A 16,491-nucleotide genomic window follows, 5' to 3' on the forward strand; every position below is an offset into this window, starting at 1 on the left:
CTCAAAACTACAAAACGTCAACAGGGACGCCCCCTTTTTATAATTTTAATTGATTATGTTTCTGCCTGTGTTTTCAACTCCAAGAATTTCTCAGTCTCTTCATTACGTTCAGAATGTTTATCATGGTTTTTAAAATTCAAATATAAAGTCTCACTTGTAGTTTTTTACGTGCTACTCTAAAATGCGCACCATTATTGAGGTGACTGTGTGAACTAAGGCCTTATCTCTTCATTCACTAATACATTGAACCAAACAAAAGCCGCCAAGATGATGCAACAATACATGAAAGAAATGGAAAAGGTAATTAACAGTGTGTTCAAATCTGCACCCATTATTTTAGTCGCATCTCTGTGGTTTCAAGCACTGCTTTTCTTAACTTCGCATTCTCCACTACGACAGCAATCGTCATTTGAATACAGCCCTTTTTTCGGATGCTCTGCTACACTTTTTATGAGTGCAGGAAATGTTGCCATGTCTAATATGAAATATAGCATATCACGATATGCCTCCCTGAACCTGCGATAGATCTTTTGAAAACTGTCTGATGGATTGAGCATGGTTAGAGCTCGCGCACCTTATAGGGAAACAAATGTTTATCCCTGATTAGGTCTGAATCAGCACCACTCAACAGTTTAATACTCACATGCAATCAGATGCCACCATTGATGAGTGGTGACACAAACAATAATTGATTTACGTCTCAACATACGATGAGCAAGCTCTAAGTAAGTTGCGTTGTCAGAGTAAATTGTTTCAGACCGTTTGGAAACAGAACATCCTGATTCTGAACGGTCATCGTTGTTGGATTCCATTTGAATTACCCGATGATTTATGTGTTTATGTATGATCGCTCAACAATCCTGTAGGTTGATGGCAACCATTGGGTTGCGTTTAGAAACAGAAGAACCAAACAGAATTGGACAAGTTTACCTTGACAACGCACCTTTAATCAATGAACATGATGAATGTCAGCCAACAGTTTGTCGGCCTCCTATGGTGTAGTGGTTGTAGCGCTTGCTCTATGATCGGGAGGTCCCGGGTTCGATTCCAGGCCAGGCGACCCGAGTTTGATGGTCTCAAACAAGGGTTGCCTGGGACTGGTTCAGTAGGGACGGAGGGGGGATGGGACTTAAAGCGTGGGATTAGCCCTTGTGGGCTATTTGAAGTAGTAAGAAAAAAAAAAAAAAAAAAAAAAACAAATAGTCATGATTTCTGAAAGAAGGAATTCCTCAATAGTCAGCTGTAATTCTCCCCAAACGTATTCATTCATTTATTCAGTAAAATCAATAATAACTCACAAAAAACTATATTCTGCAAAATATTTCTTTGTGAAATATTAAAAGAATGTTTAACTATTTTTAAATAATATCTAAGTTACTGAATCTGATCAGAGAAATGGTAGGTCTTGGTAATTCTGGAAAGAGGTTTTAATTAGGGTTCTTCATCATGGACACTCCTAATGCTCTGAATTTGCTCTATTTTTTTTCCGCAGAAGCCTTTTGAAGCTGAGGCATTTGTTGAAAGACTCGCATGGAGGGTACTTGGCAGCATGCCTGATGATAAATCTAAAGAAATGTTTGATCCTCAGCTCATGCAGGAAACTTTCATCCAAGCAATAAAGTAAGTCTGATTAAAAGAGATCCAAGTAAGAATTCGCAAGTAGAGGTTCAAGCACTACCTGTAAAAGGTTAAATCCATTCAAAACAGTTGAATAGCATCATGTAGGGAACAGAGGCCTATGGAGGACTCCCATGAATTTCAACACTATTGTTGATCATGTATGTGTGTGATCAGGAAGTATGCGATTATTGATTATGAAACTAAGATATTCTTTTAAAAAGTCTGCACCATAGAGTCACTTGTCATGGAAGTTACTGCGGGATCTCAGCCTTGCTCTCTCTGCTGTTTTGCAGCCAAATCCTGCTTTTATCAGTGGAGCCTTACATAGAAAAAATTTGATCTGGAAGTATCCTCAATCTAAAGACTAAAATTTTTCACTCAGATGTCAACATGGATTACTCCAATATTGACATCTGCCATAAATAATTTGAAATAGTCAAGGGAACTTGAGAAATGTCAGGGAAAATGACGAAAGTGTCAGGAAAAAGTTGTTATATCACTTTCATTTACCTTTCCGAATGTGTTGGACGTTTCATACAACTAATGTTGCATTGTTGCAACATTTTTATCTCTTTTTAGTCATTCTGCATTTAATGCAGTGTCAGAGAATCGTCCAAAAAATTTTCAAGGAATCTCATTATATAAATCCCGAAGTAGCCCTGTTCATACATATGCTGTTGCTGAAAAAAATCTTTCAACAGCTTGCTTTTCATCGTTTAATTCCATAAAAATTATGAATTTTCTCTTATCGTATCAACACCTCTGTTATTTTAGGGACCTAAAGTTTCTTCAAGAACGGCAGAGGAAGAAATGTGACAAGCTTGAGTCAGCATGTGGTGATCAAGAAGTAAGTTTATGGCAAGAAGTGGCTCAGCTTCAGGAATCTAATAAGGTAATACCATTATCTATAATTATTTTTGGATATGCAGAAAGTACTTGGCCTTCCCATTTTAAAAACCACTTTTTCCTCCAAAATTTCAAAACAATGACCTTCTTATGGCTTTTTAAGTGTTAATTGCAGCCATTTTACCACAAACACTTGATTTTTTTTTGCTGTTTTGCAAAGGTAAAAATTATTTTACTGGCCCTCCCAGTTTTAAAACCTGTTTTAAAGGCCCTCCCATTTTTGCATGCAACTTATTGCAATCCGCCCGGTCACAAGGAAGTTTTCCTCAAATATTTATGAATCATTGAAAAAATTTACAGAAACTTTCGAGGCAAACTGTGGTTTGTTTTCTTTAAAAAAAATTGAACAAAACACGAGTAAAGATTTGCAAAGCTGAGATCAGAGGTATGCATTTTTCGATTTCAGCCATCGATGTATCATGTCCCAGATGAATTCGTGCATTTAAGACCGAGCAATGAGAGAGTGGATTAAAATTGAATGAAAATAAACCAGTATGACTACAGAGAAGATGAACATATATATGCTTTTTTCTAATCTTGTTTCAGACAGCAACTAATATTTTTCAATTGCTGGATGAACGGATAAACACAGTAGCAACCAAAGTCATTCATATTGGAGATCAGCTTGAATCTCTGAACACACCACGATCAAGAGCTGCCGAAGCTCAAAAGCTTATGCTAGCCTTCAATGCATTTCTATCAAATAATATCAGCCCTTCAAAGAGCAATTCTACCACTAGTCTAGCACAGTCTCAATACATGTGCGAATTGTTCGACATGAACCAAGGCAACCTGGATAAAGCAGCAGACGTCATCCAAAAATTGAATCTGATCGCCCAAGAGCTCCCTCCAAGTGAAAATTTTGAAGAGGCCAAGAAGAAAATCTCCAAAAAATACAGTGAAATACAGAAATGTTTGATAGATGAGTTTGTGTTTGCCCAGAGGTATGGCAATATTGAGCGCATGACTGAATTAGCAAACATTTTGTCCCAATTTAAAGGACACTCACAGTGCGTCAATGCCTTCATAGAAGCCAGCCAAGAGGTGAGATTTTAGTATTTTTCAAGGATTGCAAACTACTTAGTTAAATGCGTAGCTATGTTGAGCTTACAAGTAGAGCTGAAAGATTGTCATTAACATCTAGCTGGTACAATAGGTTAGCAACAATGGAACACCAGCATTCTCGATATGCCTAGTAAGAGATCTTTGTGAAATAGCGAAAATGCGTTTCTCGATTGTGATTTGTCGATATTTCTACTCCTACTTTATCCATTGGACAAAGTATTCAGGAATTTCCGTACGAAATTTTTTAAAAGAAAATTCTCAATGGAGGAAAAAAATTCACTTGAACCTTTGTGCAATAACAGTAATAAGTCATCCTGCAAAAAAGTGGCAAGTGATGAGGAATCTGCAATGTTGCAAACTAAGATGTATACTTCCGTAGCTGCATCATTTATGTAACAAATGTTTTAGTTATTATTTATAATGCCAAAAAGCATACGCAGAGTTCTACAAATTGTCAATGTATTACATCATAGGCAGATTGGTTTCCTTTGATTTGCTCACAATCTTGTAGCTCTAAGCAGCAAATGAACATGTATTATTTAAAGAAGAAAGTTACCAGCACAGATATTTCAGTGAAATAATATTTTAGTGAATCATTCAAGTTGGAATTGAAAATTTTATTTTGGAATTTCAAAGCAATCGCATGAAACATTTACAATCTATTGAGAATTTTGACTTTCTTGCAAAAAATTGTTTTTAGTAAAGGAGGATATGTACCTAGTGGCAAGCATCTTTTTTCATAAAAAATGTTTCTTTTTTCAGCATGCATTCTCAGGGAGTTTTAACTTTTCGGATGCTGTGACCTTATGTGAAAGATGTTATGAAACAATCAAAGTTGTTTTTTCGAGCTCTGCTGATCAGATCATGGCAAAATTTGTCCTTAGTTTGTACCATTTGAAGTTACAAGAATATATTGATAAAATTCTAGAATCTAATCAAAGTTTATACTTGGATAATCTAATGATGCTCTATACTAAGTAAGTTCATATTTTATTATCGTTTTTAAATTTCTCTCTGCTCATTATTATTTTTGTTTTCAGCTTTTGGATCTTTTAGTTTTACTCATGTATTGATATGTGGAGCACAATCTGTTTTCTAGTTTTCTATGCAGTAGTTTGATGTTCCGATAATTGAAAAATCAAAACTTTATTGCTAACATGTAAACCTGGCTTTTTCTAAGTTGTTACATGACAAGCAAGTCCAGGTCTACAAGAAAAGGAGTGATTCAACATTTTTAGTGTCAAAATGTTTACAAGGTCAGAATATCGCCTGTTTTGCAATATCATAGAATTAATGTACAAATCAGGCCTTGTTGTTTAATTACCGTCATATCATCTTGAGTACACTCAATTAATCAGAAAATTCCCTCAACAGGATGCTTTTTGACTCTTCTTATATTATATTCCAGAAATTCACTGAAGAGAGATGGTATATTTGTTTCAACTAGATATGAATATGTTGTTATTTTTGTTTTGTTTCACAGAACTGTTCAGTTATCCAAAGAATTGGGAAAGTTCTACAAGGAATCTGATGATGTTTTTTTAAACAAGCTAGCCAATAAGGTGTTCCAAAGATATTTAGAATCGTATATTACAACAGAAGTAGATCATTTAAGGGATAAGTCATCGGTCATCCTCCATAAGTATTATGAATCAAAAGGACATCAAAGAAAGCAAAACCCCACCATGAAGTTAGTAAACCTCACTTAAAATCATAATCTACCTAGTTAAAGTTGTAGCTATCAACCTTCTTCCGCAAAATTGAACACTACACAGAATACTGTGCCTGACAGATGAGTTTTTTTAAACAGTGAGCTGAATAATAATGAAAACATAATTTACAATAACAAGATGTATCATGGAGCCCTTTTTATTTTTTTTTTCATTTTGTTCGAACAAGATAGCACCAGACGTAGACAACATAAAATAGAAACATTCTATTAGTTTTAATACAATGGGCCTGTTGCAAACTTTTGCTAGGGCAAAAATAAAAGTTGTTACTTACAGATAATGTCTCAAAAATCACAATGAGCGCATCGCAAATTCTGAAATGCACATATAACTTCACAATCTGCGTAAAAAATTTGCGTTTTATTGAGCTTCCTGCTTCAATAACGATACTGTGGCACGGGTGAACATTTTGTCAGAGGAGTCATTTCATCTTTGGCAATATTCATCATGGCCTATGCCAATTCGCCAAAACACGTGTAACGAGATGAGGTAACACCTGACTAGGATAAGACCAGATAACAATTGGCGTGTTTATGTTCATATTTTCCTTGCCCGCCTTGATTGACCTTGATCTCTTCTCGAATTAAGAGCGGAACTGCGGAAGCGTCGGCCATGAAGAATATTCCCGACGATGGAACGACTCCCCTAACAAAATATTCACCTGTGCCGTAGTATCGTTTTTGAAGTAGGAAGCTAAAAAAAACGCAAATTTCTTACGCAGATTGTGGAATTATGAGTGCATTTCAGAATTTGCCAGTACGCTCATCGTGATTTTTGAGATATTATCTATAAGAAACTACTCTTATTTTTGCTCTAGCAAAAGTTTGCAACAGACTCATTCACAAGATAACGTGGACAATCTTAAAAAAAAGTAATCCACAAGGAGGCTGTTTTTCTTAATTTTTTCTATTACAAGGAAGCTCTTTAATTTTTGAAGTTAAAACCGAAAAATTAGTGTCTTTTATCCATTGGAGACATCCATAAACTGTCATGGTTAACATCTTTTTTATCATTCCTTTCAGTTTTCAAGATCTTAGACGAGATATACAAGCTGTCATCGGTGGAAGAACCAATATCAACATTGCACAAATAGAAGATTTTGGTGGCGAAACTTTTCTATCCGATGAAGTTGTGCTGTCCATTCTAAAAGAGACTGAATGCGCTTATCTACGGTGTCAAACGGTAATAATCTTTCAACAATTAATGTCCGGGTGCAGATGGCCTTCTTGATCTCCCTGTCAATTGCTCGAAGCTTTCCTCTGGTTAAACACCAAAAATTGTCAGAGTCAAACCAGATAATGAACTAATAGCCGTGTGTTTTAGTATTCAAGAACTTTCTCAGTTTCCAAATGTATCAATGTGTTCATAAGTTCTGTGCATTAGAGAAAGGGTGATGGACCACTAGACAAGATGCAAATTTAATCATTCTGATACATTTTTCTTTACCAGATAACAACGTCGAACACAATTCTTGTATCGAAAATCACTGAAACAACTCTTAACTGAGATATTAACGTTTTTTTTCTACTTTGAATTGCCTGGTCATTAGAAACGCAATACTCTACTCCAGTCAAATCGCGCCTTATAACGGTTTTGGCAGGCCTCTCAATCGAGCATCATTCCTTTCCCACCCTCTATTGTTCTAAGTGTAAAAAATTTGCTGTAGTTGAGCTGAAGCGTTAAGATTGAGGCTGCCATATTTTTTCGTATTGCAGAGACTGCGGCGGTAATGTTTAATGTGCAATTTGACTCTTGTGGACCATTGCACATTCATGAGTGAGAGGTTTGAATTCACGCGTCAAGAAACATTAAACGTTTTGGTCGGGAGTTAATTTCAGTAATTTCTGTTGTGCGAATTGTGCTCCACATAAAATTTTGATTTAGAAGCAAATATAAGAATGCTTAACTTCGTTCCTTGTCTAGTGGTCCATTTTAGAAAATCAATGTCAAGGTATTTCTTGATAGCACATAAGTTTGTTTTCAGAGGCAGATTTGACTTATGTTTATTTTGGTCTCTTGATAAGCAGAATATTTGAATAGACGCATATTATCTAGAATATTTCCACCAATTTCTGAGGTATGATTTGATCTTGAGAGTTTTTGAAATCGTCAATTTATTTTGCAAGAAATTGTAATAAGGTGATACACATGTCTTGTGGTATTGTAATGCCTGTCCTGTCTAATGATTTATTCTCAACCGAAAAATATGTTTTACATTCCATGATTCAGAAAATTAACGGCCCTTTATTTGTTTTCAGCTCTCTCTACCCCAAGAAGTTGCCGCCAATGCCCTTCATATTTTTGAAGTGAGCTCGCAGTTTTTAGTCGAGCAACATTTACACTATGCGTTAGAACTTGCCGTTCAAGCGATTCCTATTCCACAGCAAAACTCATCTCCGCCAGTAGTAAACTTTTTCAAAATTGTAAAACAAGTTTCAAGCATGGTCCACCTTGTAGAGAGGCAGTTCAACAGCTGTCTAATACCACTCACATACCCAACCAAACACAATGATTGTTTTGTCAAGAAAAAGTATTTATTAGAACAATTGGAAGCCAAACTTTATGTAGGATTAGATAGGTGAGCTACTCGATTTCATATTTTTTATTCAATTTCTTTGATTTTGATTCTCTGTATTTTCTCTTTCATATAAGTATTTTGTCAAAGCTCTTTGTTGCGTCTGCCTTGACAAATTACACAATCAAGCACGTTGAGACATTTAAATCGCAATGAAAAATTCTGTTTTTCTTTTTGTTTTGATGGATTTTTCATCGGGACGTATTTCTTTGTATTGTTCCTCATTTTTAGATTATTTTTTGCAATTTTATTCAATTTTCAAGAACCAGCAGATCCTGGAGTGGACGTTGTTTTGCCCTTAGTATACGCACAATACTTTCATTTTTTGGTACCTACAAAATAGAAAATGCATTAATAATGAAAACAAATGACATGTAGAAATGACAATAAACAGTGAAACTTTTTTGAATTTTATCATGTGAAATTTTACTTTCTGTATTTGTTACAGGTCAATCAATGCAATTGTTGGTTGGATAAAAATCTATTTGCAAAACGAGCAGAAGAAAACAGATTTCAAGCCGGAAGGAGATGTGGATATCCTAGCATCGCATGTAAGAACTCATTTACTGTTGACTGGTGGTTTCCCTCTCTCTATATATTCCTTTTAACCTCCTGTTAGTGAAAAAGATTGAAATTTTTCCTGTGCGGACAAAAGAGATGAATATTTGAATTCTGAATATTCTATGTAACTCATACTCCTTGCCGAAAATGATACCTGAGAATTTTGTATAATTTTTTATTTTATTTTTTTTCTTGCATACCCTGCAGGTAGTTCTTTTTTTCTCATCTTGAGCAAGTTTCTCTCTTTTATTTTCACTCTTGAAGGTGATTTGCTCGGTTAAAATGGTTCCTGCTCTGTGGCATGAAAAAAGAGCATTATCTGGTACATAGTTTTTAGATGTGTGCGCCAGGAAGAGAAAATTTTTATTTAGTTACAAAAATTGACTTTGCCTAATAACTTGCCCTAAAGTTTTGTGTCAATTCCAATTTTTAATTTTTGGATTGGAGATGAATCAACCAGGTATGAGGACTTGCTGATCAACTGCCTCCACTTGTTCTCATTTTGAAAGACTATTTTGGCCAATTCAATAACCAAAGGTTTTTTTCTGCAAATAGTCAAAGGAAGTGTAAGAAGAATTCCCAAAATTTGTATTTTCAGTAGCCAATTGTGTCCTTAGATGGGTGGCTTCGCTTAAATAGCCTTCAATACCGCTTTTGCATCAAAGTGCGCTCAATGTCCTTCAGAACCTGGGAGCATTTGCGGCAACACTAGAGAATGAGGTGCCTCAGGTTCATGCCCACCTTCAGCAACTTAAGTTTCAGGCTCAGGATTTTTCATTCTATTGCGTTAATGAATTCGTCCAAAGATACTGTGGAAAAAAATCAGCAGCGGATCTATTTTCTCCCCTCATAGGTAAATCTTATCTATTTGAAAATCAAGATGTGTCAGTAACTTTCATATTGAGAGATAGCTGGTGCCTTTTCAAAATAAATTTGTTCACTCTTAAATTTATTTTTTCCAGGCATGTAGAACTGTGGTCCAATATTTGAATTCCTGCATGAAACAGATCAAATCTTGCATTGATGGAAAAAATGGAGAAAATGTTTTAGAAGAACTGGGTGTCCGTTTGCACGGGATCATCTATGAACATTTATTACAATTTTCCTATAATTCAGCTGGTATGTTAATTTTTTCTTTATTAGTCCTGTTCAGTGAATTTCTCTCTTCCTGATATATAGTTTGTTTTTATTATTTTAATATGTGCGTATCAAAGACACTACACTCATGGTATCCATTTGTGACCGAATCTGTAAAAAGGGACCATATTTTTTACTGATAGAACTTTTGCACTTTTTGCAAGCACTTAAACCATTTTTTATAAAATCTTAGAATTTTTTCTCCAAATTTTAGGAACAAGAACTCCTTCAATTTTTGAGACTTCAGGAAACTTGTGCCAAAATTTCCAGATTTTCTTCCTCTGCGTATTCACAAGAAGTTAAGGACACTTTTCTCCTGGAAGATAAGGTCCCTTTTCACACAACCGGTCTAAGTTGTAATTCCTTTTTTTTTTTTTTTGGCTGTAGGCCCTTCCTTTCTTGTTACCAAAGTCCTCATCATTTTTATTTCTAGTTGAGTTCATTTTCTTTGCCTTTTCCATCTGGTTGTAGCCAATTCTGTCCAGATTTTAAGACATTGAAAATTTTCAGATCACATTTTAGGAAAGTATAAACGTCTTGAGTGAAAAAAAACTTGACTTGAAAATAACTTAAAAGTTTTTGAGGATTTATGAAGAAGATTTGTCTAAACTATCCAGGGAAAAAGAAATCACCTATGCCAAAACAAATTAGCAATCTCAATTGGGTGGAAAGGAAAAGACCAAGTAACGATAACAATTAAAAACTGAACTAATATTACATTTATAGAGCAAAGAAATTTTAACTTTTACATACATACATAAAGCCGCTTTTATAGCGCTGCCTTGCGCTCTGCGACGCCCAATCGCCATTGCCCCCTATCCTCCCAGAGATCATCAGGCAACACATAAAATAAGAAGCATAATTTATTATTGAAGGATGGTTGTTGCAAAACTTATGTTCCGATATTTTTAGCTGTTTTTTTGAAGGTTCAAATGCATTTATTTTTAGTTTGTATGCAGTTTCAGAGGGTCAATTAAATTATCTTACTTACATCTCTTTGGATGAGAAAAAAATCACAAATTAGAGGCAAATAGGATTGTTACTTAGGTTCTTGCTAAAACCACGCAACAGTGAAAAAGCTATCGTACAAAATTTATGATTCAAATAGTCTCATACAGCTAACACATTGAAGAACTCATGCTTACAAGCTTTCTATACAAGCTTGTGAGCCTGTTTTGTAAAAATGGGATGAAGTAAGCAGATGTGAGTTGGTTCTATATCCATAAGTGGTTTCCCTGTACAAAGGGTTCCAATCATCTGGACTGAAAGGCCGGCTGTGAATTTCATTCCTGGGCTGTTTATGGAAAATCCTGCTGTAGCGAAACTTTAATTACAGTGTTGCTTCTTTGAACAGCACTGAACTCCTTTGTGAATAAAGCCACTGAATCGAGGTGCTTGGAGGAAAAGGCTTATAAGTGCAGTTTTTGCTATTTCAAGAAATACTTGTTTAAAGTCTCAAAATTACATGGAGCCAAGTTTTAACTCACTTTTTGATGCTTTAAAATTGGATTTTAGTAGTGAATATTTCACAGAATATACTTTCAAACTAGTTTAAGTTCACGAATATCCCAATGTTTTTCAAAAACTGCACTCATGCGCCTTGTCCTCCAAGCCCCTCAATTATGATCAGAAAATCAGAATAAAGGAAGAATGTCCTCTCGCCTGAATATTTCTTTTCCATAATACTTTTGTTTCGATTTTTTAGGTGCCTTATGTGTGATCTGTGATGTCAATGAGTATAGAAAGTGTGCTCGTGAAACCAAGTCTAATCTTGTGAATGTGCTCTTTGATGCTTTGAATTCGTTATGTAATCTTCTCTTAGTCAAGCCGGAAAATATAAAGCAAGTTTGCAACGGTGAACAACTGGTGAGAATTCTTCAAGTGTTTGTCTTAACTTAATGTACATAATTAAAAAATGAAGACCATAGGGCATAATGGGTGGAGGTCTCTTTTTCCAAAATACTAAAAACACTGTCTTTAGTGCATCGGCAACAGAGGTGCCCTTTGTCTAACATACTGGCGGTACAAGCACTCTGCTGTTAGCCACGAATGCCTAAAGCAATAACATATCAAGTTTCGGCACATCTTTTGAATAAAGTGGTATAACTTGTAACTATTTGATCCAGAGCTAGGAAACATAGTTCTGAAACATTGTGTGAAGTTATAAGACTATAATTTGGGAGAAAAATATTTTTTTATTACATTTGTTTTTTTTACCTGTCAGACCTCTTAGTCCCAAAATCAAGAATGGTGCCAGCAATGGGTCAGTTTCGCTGGTCGCGTGGTCTTTGTTTATTTTTTTTATTTCAAATTTGCATCTCATGTCATTTAATTAAGTTTATCTCAGAACTAATACTGTCCTCTCTCTTTTTCAGGCGGGCTTGGATCAATCAATCGTAATCAATTTCATACAACTCAGGCATGATTATAAAACTCAAAAATTAGCAAATATACTAAAATCATCGTAGTAAGAATAATCTCTTCTTTCCCTTTTTTGGCCCATCTTCTTTTTTTTACTTGGCAGTAAAACTAGAGGATAGAGGGATACTTGCAATCACGTATCCCCTGGACATTCCAACTTATCAAGGCCTTCAAAGCAAGATGTGTTTTATACGTCGTAATGAATTTGTCCAAAATTTCCAAAAAGTGCAATTAGAGTCTACAGTGGGAATGTGACTTTTCAAAGGGTGTAAATACAATTACTATAGGTACAGCATCCTGACTGTTGAAATTTTTTGTTTGTCGGGTGGACATGGTTCACATAGGTTAAATGGCAAAGTATGATTGGTCGGCTATGTCTTATCACTGCTTTATTGTGCTTTGTCAATTGGAATGGACGACATACTGTCGGAAACTCAAGAGGTGCCTTTAGTTTGTTGTCCATTCTAATAGACAAAGCAGCGATAAGACATAGCGGAACAATCACGCCTCGCCATTAAACCTATGTCAGCCATGTCCACCTGACAAACAAAAAATTTCATCGATCAGGCCGCAGATCAACTGAGGACGGTTTGTTTCCTTGGAAAAATGAATTCAGTGCCAGAGGGAACCATTATCAACGCTTTTACGAATCAGAAACCATAATTTTTGAGCATCCATTACTTAATTATCATGTAACTATAATCTCAGTCTGTCAGCAAACTATTTGGGTAAATCCATTTGTGTAATATTTGAAAAAAATCAGAAGGTTAAGGCTCTTCTCTGTGTCAGCATTTTCACAAACTACAAGGATTATACGAGAAACTGAAGCCTTTGTTTGACCATCAAAATAACAAGGCTATGCATTCAGCTCGATTATTTATCAAAGCTCATCCTTGAGCAGGAAGAATGATCACTCAGTGGACTATAGTAATAGGGTAGGCATTCTTCAAGAAAAGTTTAACTTTTATATCTGCTTGTGCTATAGCAATATCTGCCAATATATCTGTACAATATCTGCCTAAGCAGTTATGAAGGTTACCTTATCTGTAACACGGTATTCTGTGATCACTTGAGAACAATTTTTTGTCCTTTTCAAACAATAGTTAATACCTTTTATGAATCTGACTTTTCAGAGAGAAACTGAAAGTAAGGTCCTCAGGTCACTTTTCTGGCCAATGAAAAGGCTGGAAAACATCAATTGAACCAATTTTTGCTCCAGGATTCTTGAAAAATCCAAGTCTGAAGAAGAACGGAAGAATAGGTGCCATTCAGCCTGCAATCAGTCTTTTGAGCCCAGTTTTAATAGGTATTCTTCAGATGAATAAATTTCTTGGGCTCAAAAAATTGCAAAAATTACTTGCCTAATTGCATAGTTTTCCAAGTTTTTCTCGAAAGTTGGATTTTGGTGCTCGGGCCCTTAAGATAAATATTGGTTTGACTTTCTTGTTCTTAGTTCTCGTCAGTAATGTGTGAAAAAAGAAACAAATTCTATCACTGCTCAGATTCTTCCACCAGGATTGCTAGTATAAGTAATTTTTATAAGTATCATTGATCTTTGTAATTTAAGTAGTTAATATACCTAAGTATTTGTAAAGATATGAGAAAAGTAAAATTTTTTAATACACAAAGTTTTTTTTTTCTCATGAAAAACGCCATTTTAAGAGGAGCTAAACTCATTAAATTCCAGAGAGTAGTGCATTACCTTTTCTGTCAAGAATGTTCATGGTGAGAAAATGCCTGTACCGACTAGTGTGTGAACTTCATCATTTACTTACTTAAGTGGTTTAAAAGGAAAAGTACCTAATTCTTTATCGAAGAACATTTCTCTCAGGCATCTAATCAGTCAAACCCCAGAGGCTCGATTATTGAAACTGTCAGTACGACAAGACAAGACATAGCCCTATCTTAACCATGCAATTTATCTCATTTCGATGTCTTATCAGGCTGTCTTAAACTTTCAGTAATCAGCCCGCAGATCTTAATACTATTGAGAAGCAATTTGGTGCATTCTCGATTTATTTCCATTATTACCTGTGTTTCACTATTTTATTAAAAATATTTCCTGTTAGTAAAAATACAAAGTACAGGACAAAATACAAAATACTAGTACAGTATAACAAAATTGGCTGAATTTATTCCATGTATCCTTCTCTCTCCATTGAAACCAATGATTTACTAAGACTGATTAAAAACATATCGACGGTGCAAGTCGGCAATCACATAACTCGGTTTGCGACGTCGCAGACTTCCTGTCATACTTTATTTTTTAAACGGAAAACTATTCAACGGCAATTCTTTAAAACTGCCATGATTTTTCTTCATTGTGCGAAGAAAATTCTGCAAAAACTTCAAGGAATGATGTCAATTAGTTCTCCTTTAAAAAAATAACATCGAGGCGGAGATTTTCAGACACCACAAACGAGTTATGTGATTGCCAACTTGCACCGTCGATATTGCAAAAGTGCGAATTTTGGTTGAGTTTTCTCAAAATTTTTGCTCAGATTTTAATTTTCAAGAGGAGACTAAACATTTGTCATGGCTTGAAATTTTTACAGAATATTCTTCACACAGAGAAGAAAAATCACCAAAATTTTCAAGAAATGACCTTTAGAAGTTAAAATTATGCATTTGTTACTGACCTTTCAAACCTATTATATCTTTGTGTGTTTTTAAAAAAATCAAAGATACACATTGAAAAAGAATGACAGATAAAGAAAATTTGTAGGCACCCAAATTTATGTTTGTTTTTGATATACATATGTCTCAGGTGCAGTCGCACTTCCAAAGATAGATAATGCCTCAGGCCAAATTCACATGGTTCAACTTTCCATTCAACATTTCTTCCGCTTTCTTTTAAGTGCACCATGGGATAACGACACAAGAACACAACAATCGGATGAAAATTTGAACGGAAACTAGATGTGCTGTCACTCTCTACTATTCGCTTGACGTTCCATCCAATTATAGTGGGGTCAATTCTGAGAGAGAAAAACACAAAAAAAGCAAGGGGGAAACGCTGATCACGTGATCGGGCTGGTTTGGTCAAACTTTTTCCCTCAAATTGGTCAAACATCGAATCCCCGTGACCGTCCGGGATCAGTTGCACCTTTGCTCATTTCACCCGGAGTCATCGATGGGATGGAAAGTTGAAACAAAATTTTAAATCCACATTAGCCAAAGCTGTATCTAGGCAAATCGGAGGTTGTCGGATGAAATGCTGAGCCCTGTAAATTTGGCTTTGCTTTCAAGCTAAGTAAAACATCATGAATGTGTTCAAAAAATATTTGTCTAAAAATTATCCTACTCAAGAACGCCCTCATAGCAATTTAGAATGGCATTTAGTACTTTTTTCTGGAAATTTTTACTCACAAAATGAACACACGGACCTGAACTTTTTGGGAAATTGTCTTCAAGTTCATAAATTCTTTTTGATTTTTTTTTCAATTGTATACTTACAAAGTTTGTTTAAAAGATACTCATAAATAATTTTAAAATCTATCCGATTACTTACATATATTTTTCAAATTTTTCTTTCAATTTTTCATAAGAAAATTGGAATTTCCTTCATTATCACATGCGAGATCTAGCCAGCAGCTGCAAAAAATGCTTTGCACGCAATGCGCTGACTGAATTGAATAAGTAGATGCCCTTCTGATATATCCACAGATCCACTTGTTTGACATGTGAAAGGACTGGAAAATTATTTCATTTATACCATCACAATCATCTTGTGGGGTGGCTGGACTCCTGTCAATCCTGTGCAATATATGTCAACAACTATGTAAAAGAATCTCAACAGATTTAGACTTTTCAGTCAAATAGAGAATAATTCTTTCCGCCTTGAAAGAACAGATTGCATTCAATGAGAAAACATCGCTGATTAACCCACAAGAAAGGAAGAGCTGTAGGGAAAAAACTCGGACCTCCATAAGAGCGATGCCCTGATACCTAACATTTCATGTCTTCAGACGAAAAATTAGAATGAACTCATCAATTCGGTGACTCAAAAGATGGGGTGAACTTTATTCCCCAGCTTCAAAAATTTACATGCAGGTGTGGATTGCGACGGATTTTTGCTCCACGAAATGCGGCATGGGAGCCAGACTAGTATGATGCTCTAACTCATAGTTGAAGAGTTAGCATCAGCTTTCATTGGAAAAAATTGGTGACCAATGAACGGGTCTCCACATATATGTAAGACGCAGAGAAACTATAGCGAAATTAGGTTGAATAGCAAATGGTGTTCTAATTCATTCGCTATAGAAAATACGAGGGGGATGGCACAGAATGTCCATACACTACCTCCTAGACTGACAGTCAGTCAAGGTTGTTTGTACTTATTAGTCCATCCTACTGCAAATCTCCAATCCCAAGGTAGTAATTCGGGGGCTTGTAAAGTATCAAAAGAAGTAAGGTAGGACTAACGTAATAAATTTCTGGATAAGGATCTGCGGAAAAACTTAGAAAATTTGTAAG

At 35.4% G+C, this 16,491-nt stretch overlaps 1 protein-coding gene across 1 annotated transcript; it reads left to right on the top strand.

Moving 5' to 3' along the window:
- Positions 1 to 6: 6 nt before the first annotated feature.
- Sec10 (Exocyst complex component Sec10) lies at positions 7 to 12,317 on the top strand. Its single transcript, XM_019044834.2, has 12 exons — positions 7 to 300; positions 1,493 to 1,620; positions 2,395 to 2,512; positions 3,073 to 3,570; positions 4,354 to 4,568; positions 5,075 to 5,281; positions 6,344 to 6,503; positions 7,580 to 7,899; positions 8,345 to 8,447; positions 9,420 to 9,576; positions 11,300 to 11,460; positions 11,970 to 12,317. The coding sequence occupies exons 1-12, from the start codon at positions 268 to 270 to the stop codon at positions 12,060 to 12,062; spliced, it is 2,193 nt and encodes a 730-aa protein (XP_018900379.2). The 5' UTR covers positions 7 to 267; the 3' UTR covers positions 12,063 to 12,317.
- Positions 12,318 to 16,491: the final 4,174 nt, after the last annotated feature.

The sequence above is a fragment of the Bemisia tabaci genome, chromosome 8 (assembly GCF_918797505.1).
Source record: "Bemisia tabaci chromosome 8, PGI_BMITA_v3".
NCBI classification, from domain to species: Eukaryota; Metazoa; Arthropoda; class Insecta; order Hemiptera; family Aleyrodidae; genus Bemisia; species Bemisia tabaci.

Excerpts from the sequence above, each read along its gene's own strand:
- Sec10 (XM_019044834.2), top strand. The coding sequence starts at position 268 with ATGATGCAACAATACATGAAAGAAATGGAAAAG. Across the intron at positions 301-1,492 it reads ACATGAAAGAAATGGAAAAG|AAGCCTTTTGAAGCTGAGGC; the intron begins GTAATTAACAGT and ends TTTTTTCCGCAG. Across the intron at positions 7,900-8,344 it reads CTTTATGTAGGATTAGATAG|GTCAATCAATGCAATTGTTG; the intron begins GTGAGCTACTCG and ends TATTTGTTACAG.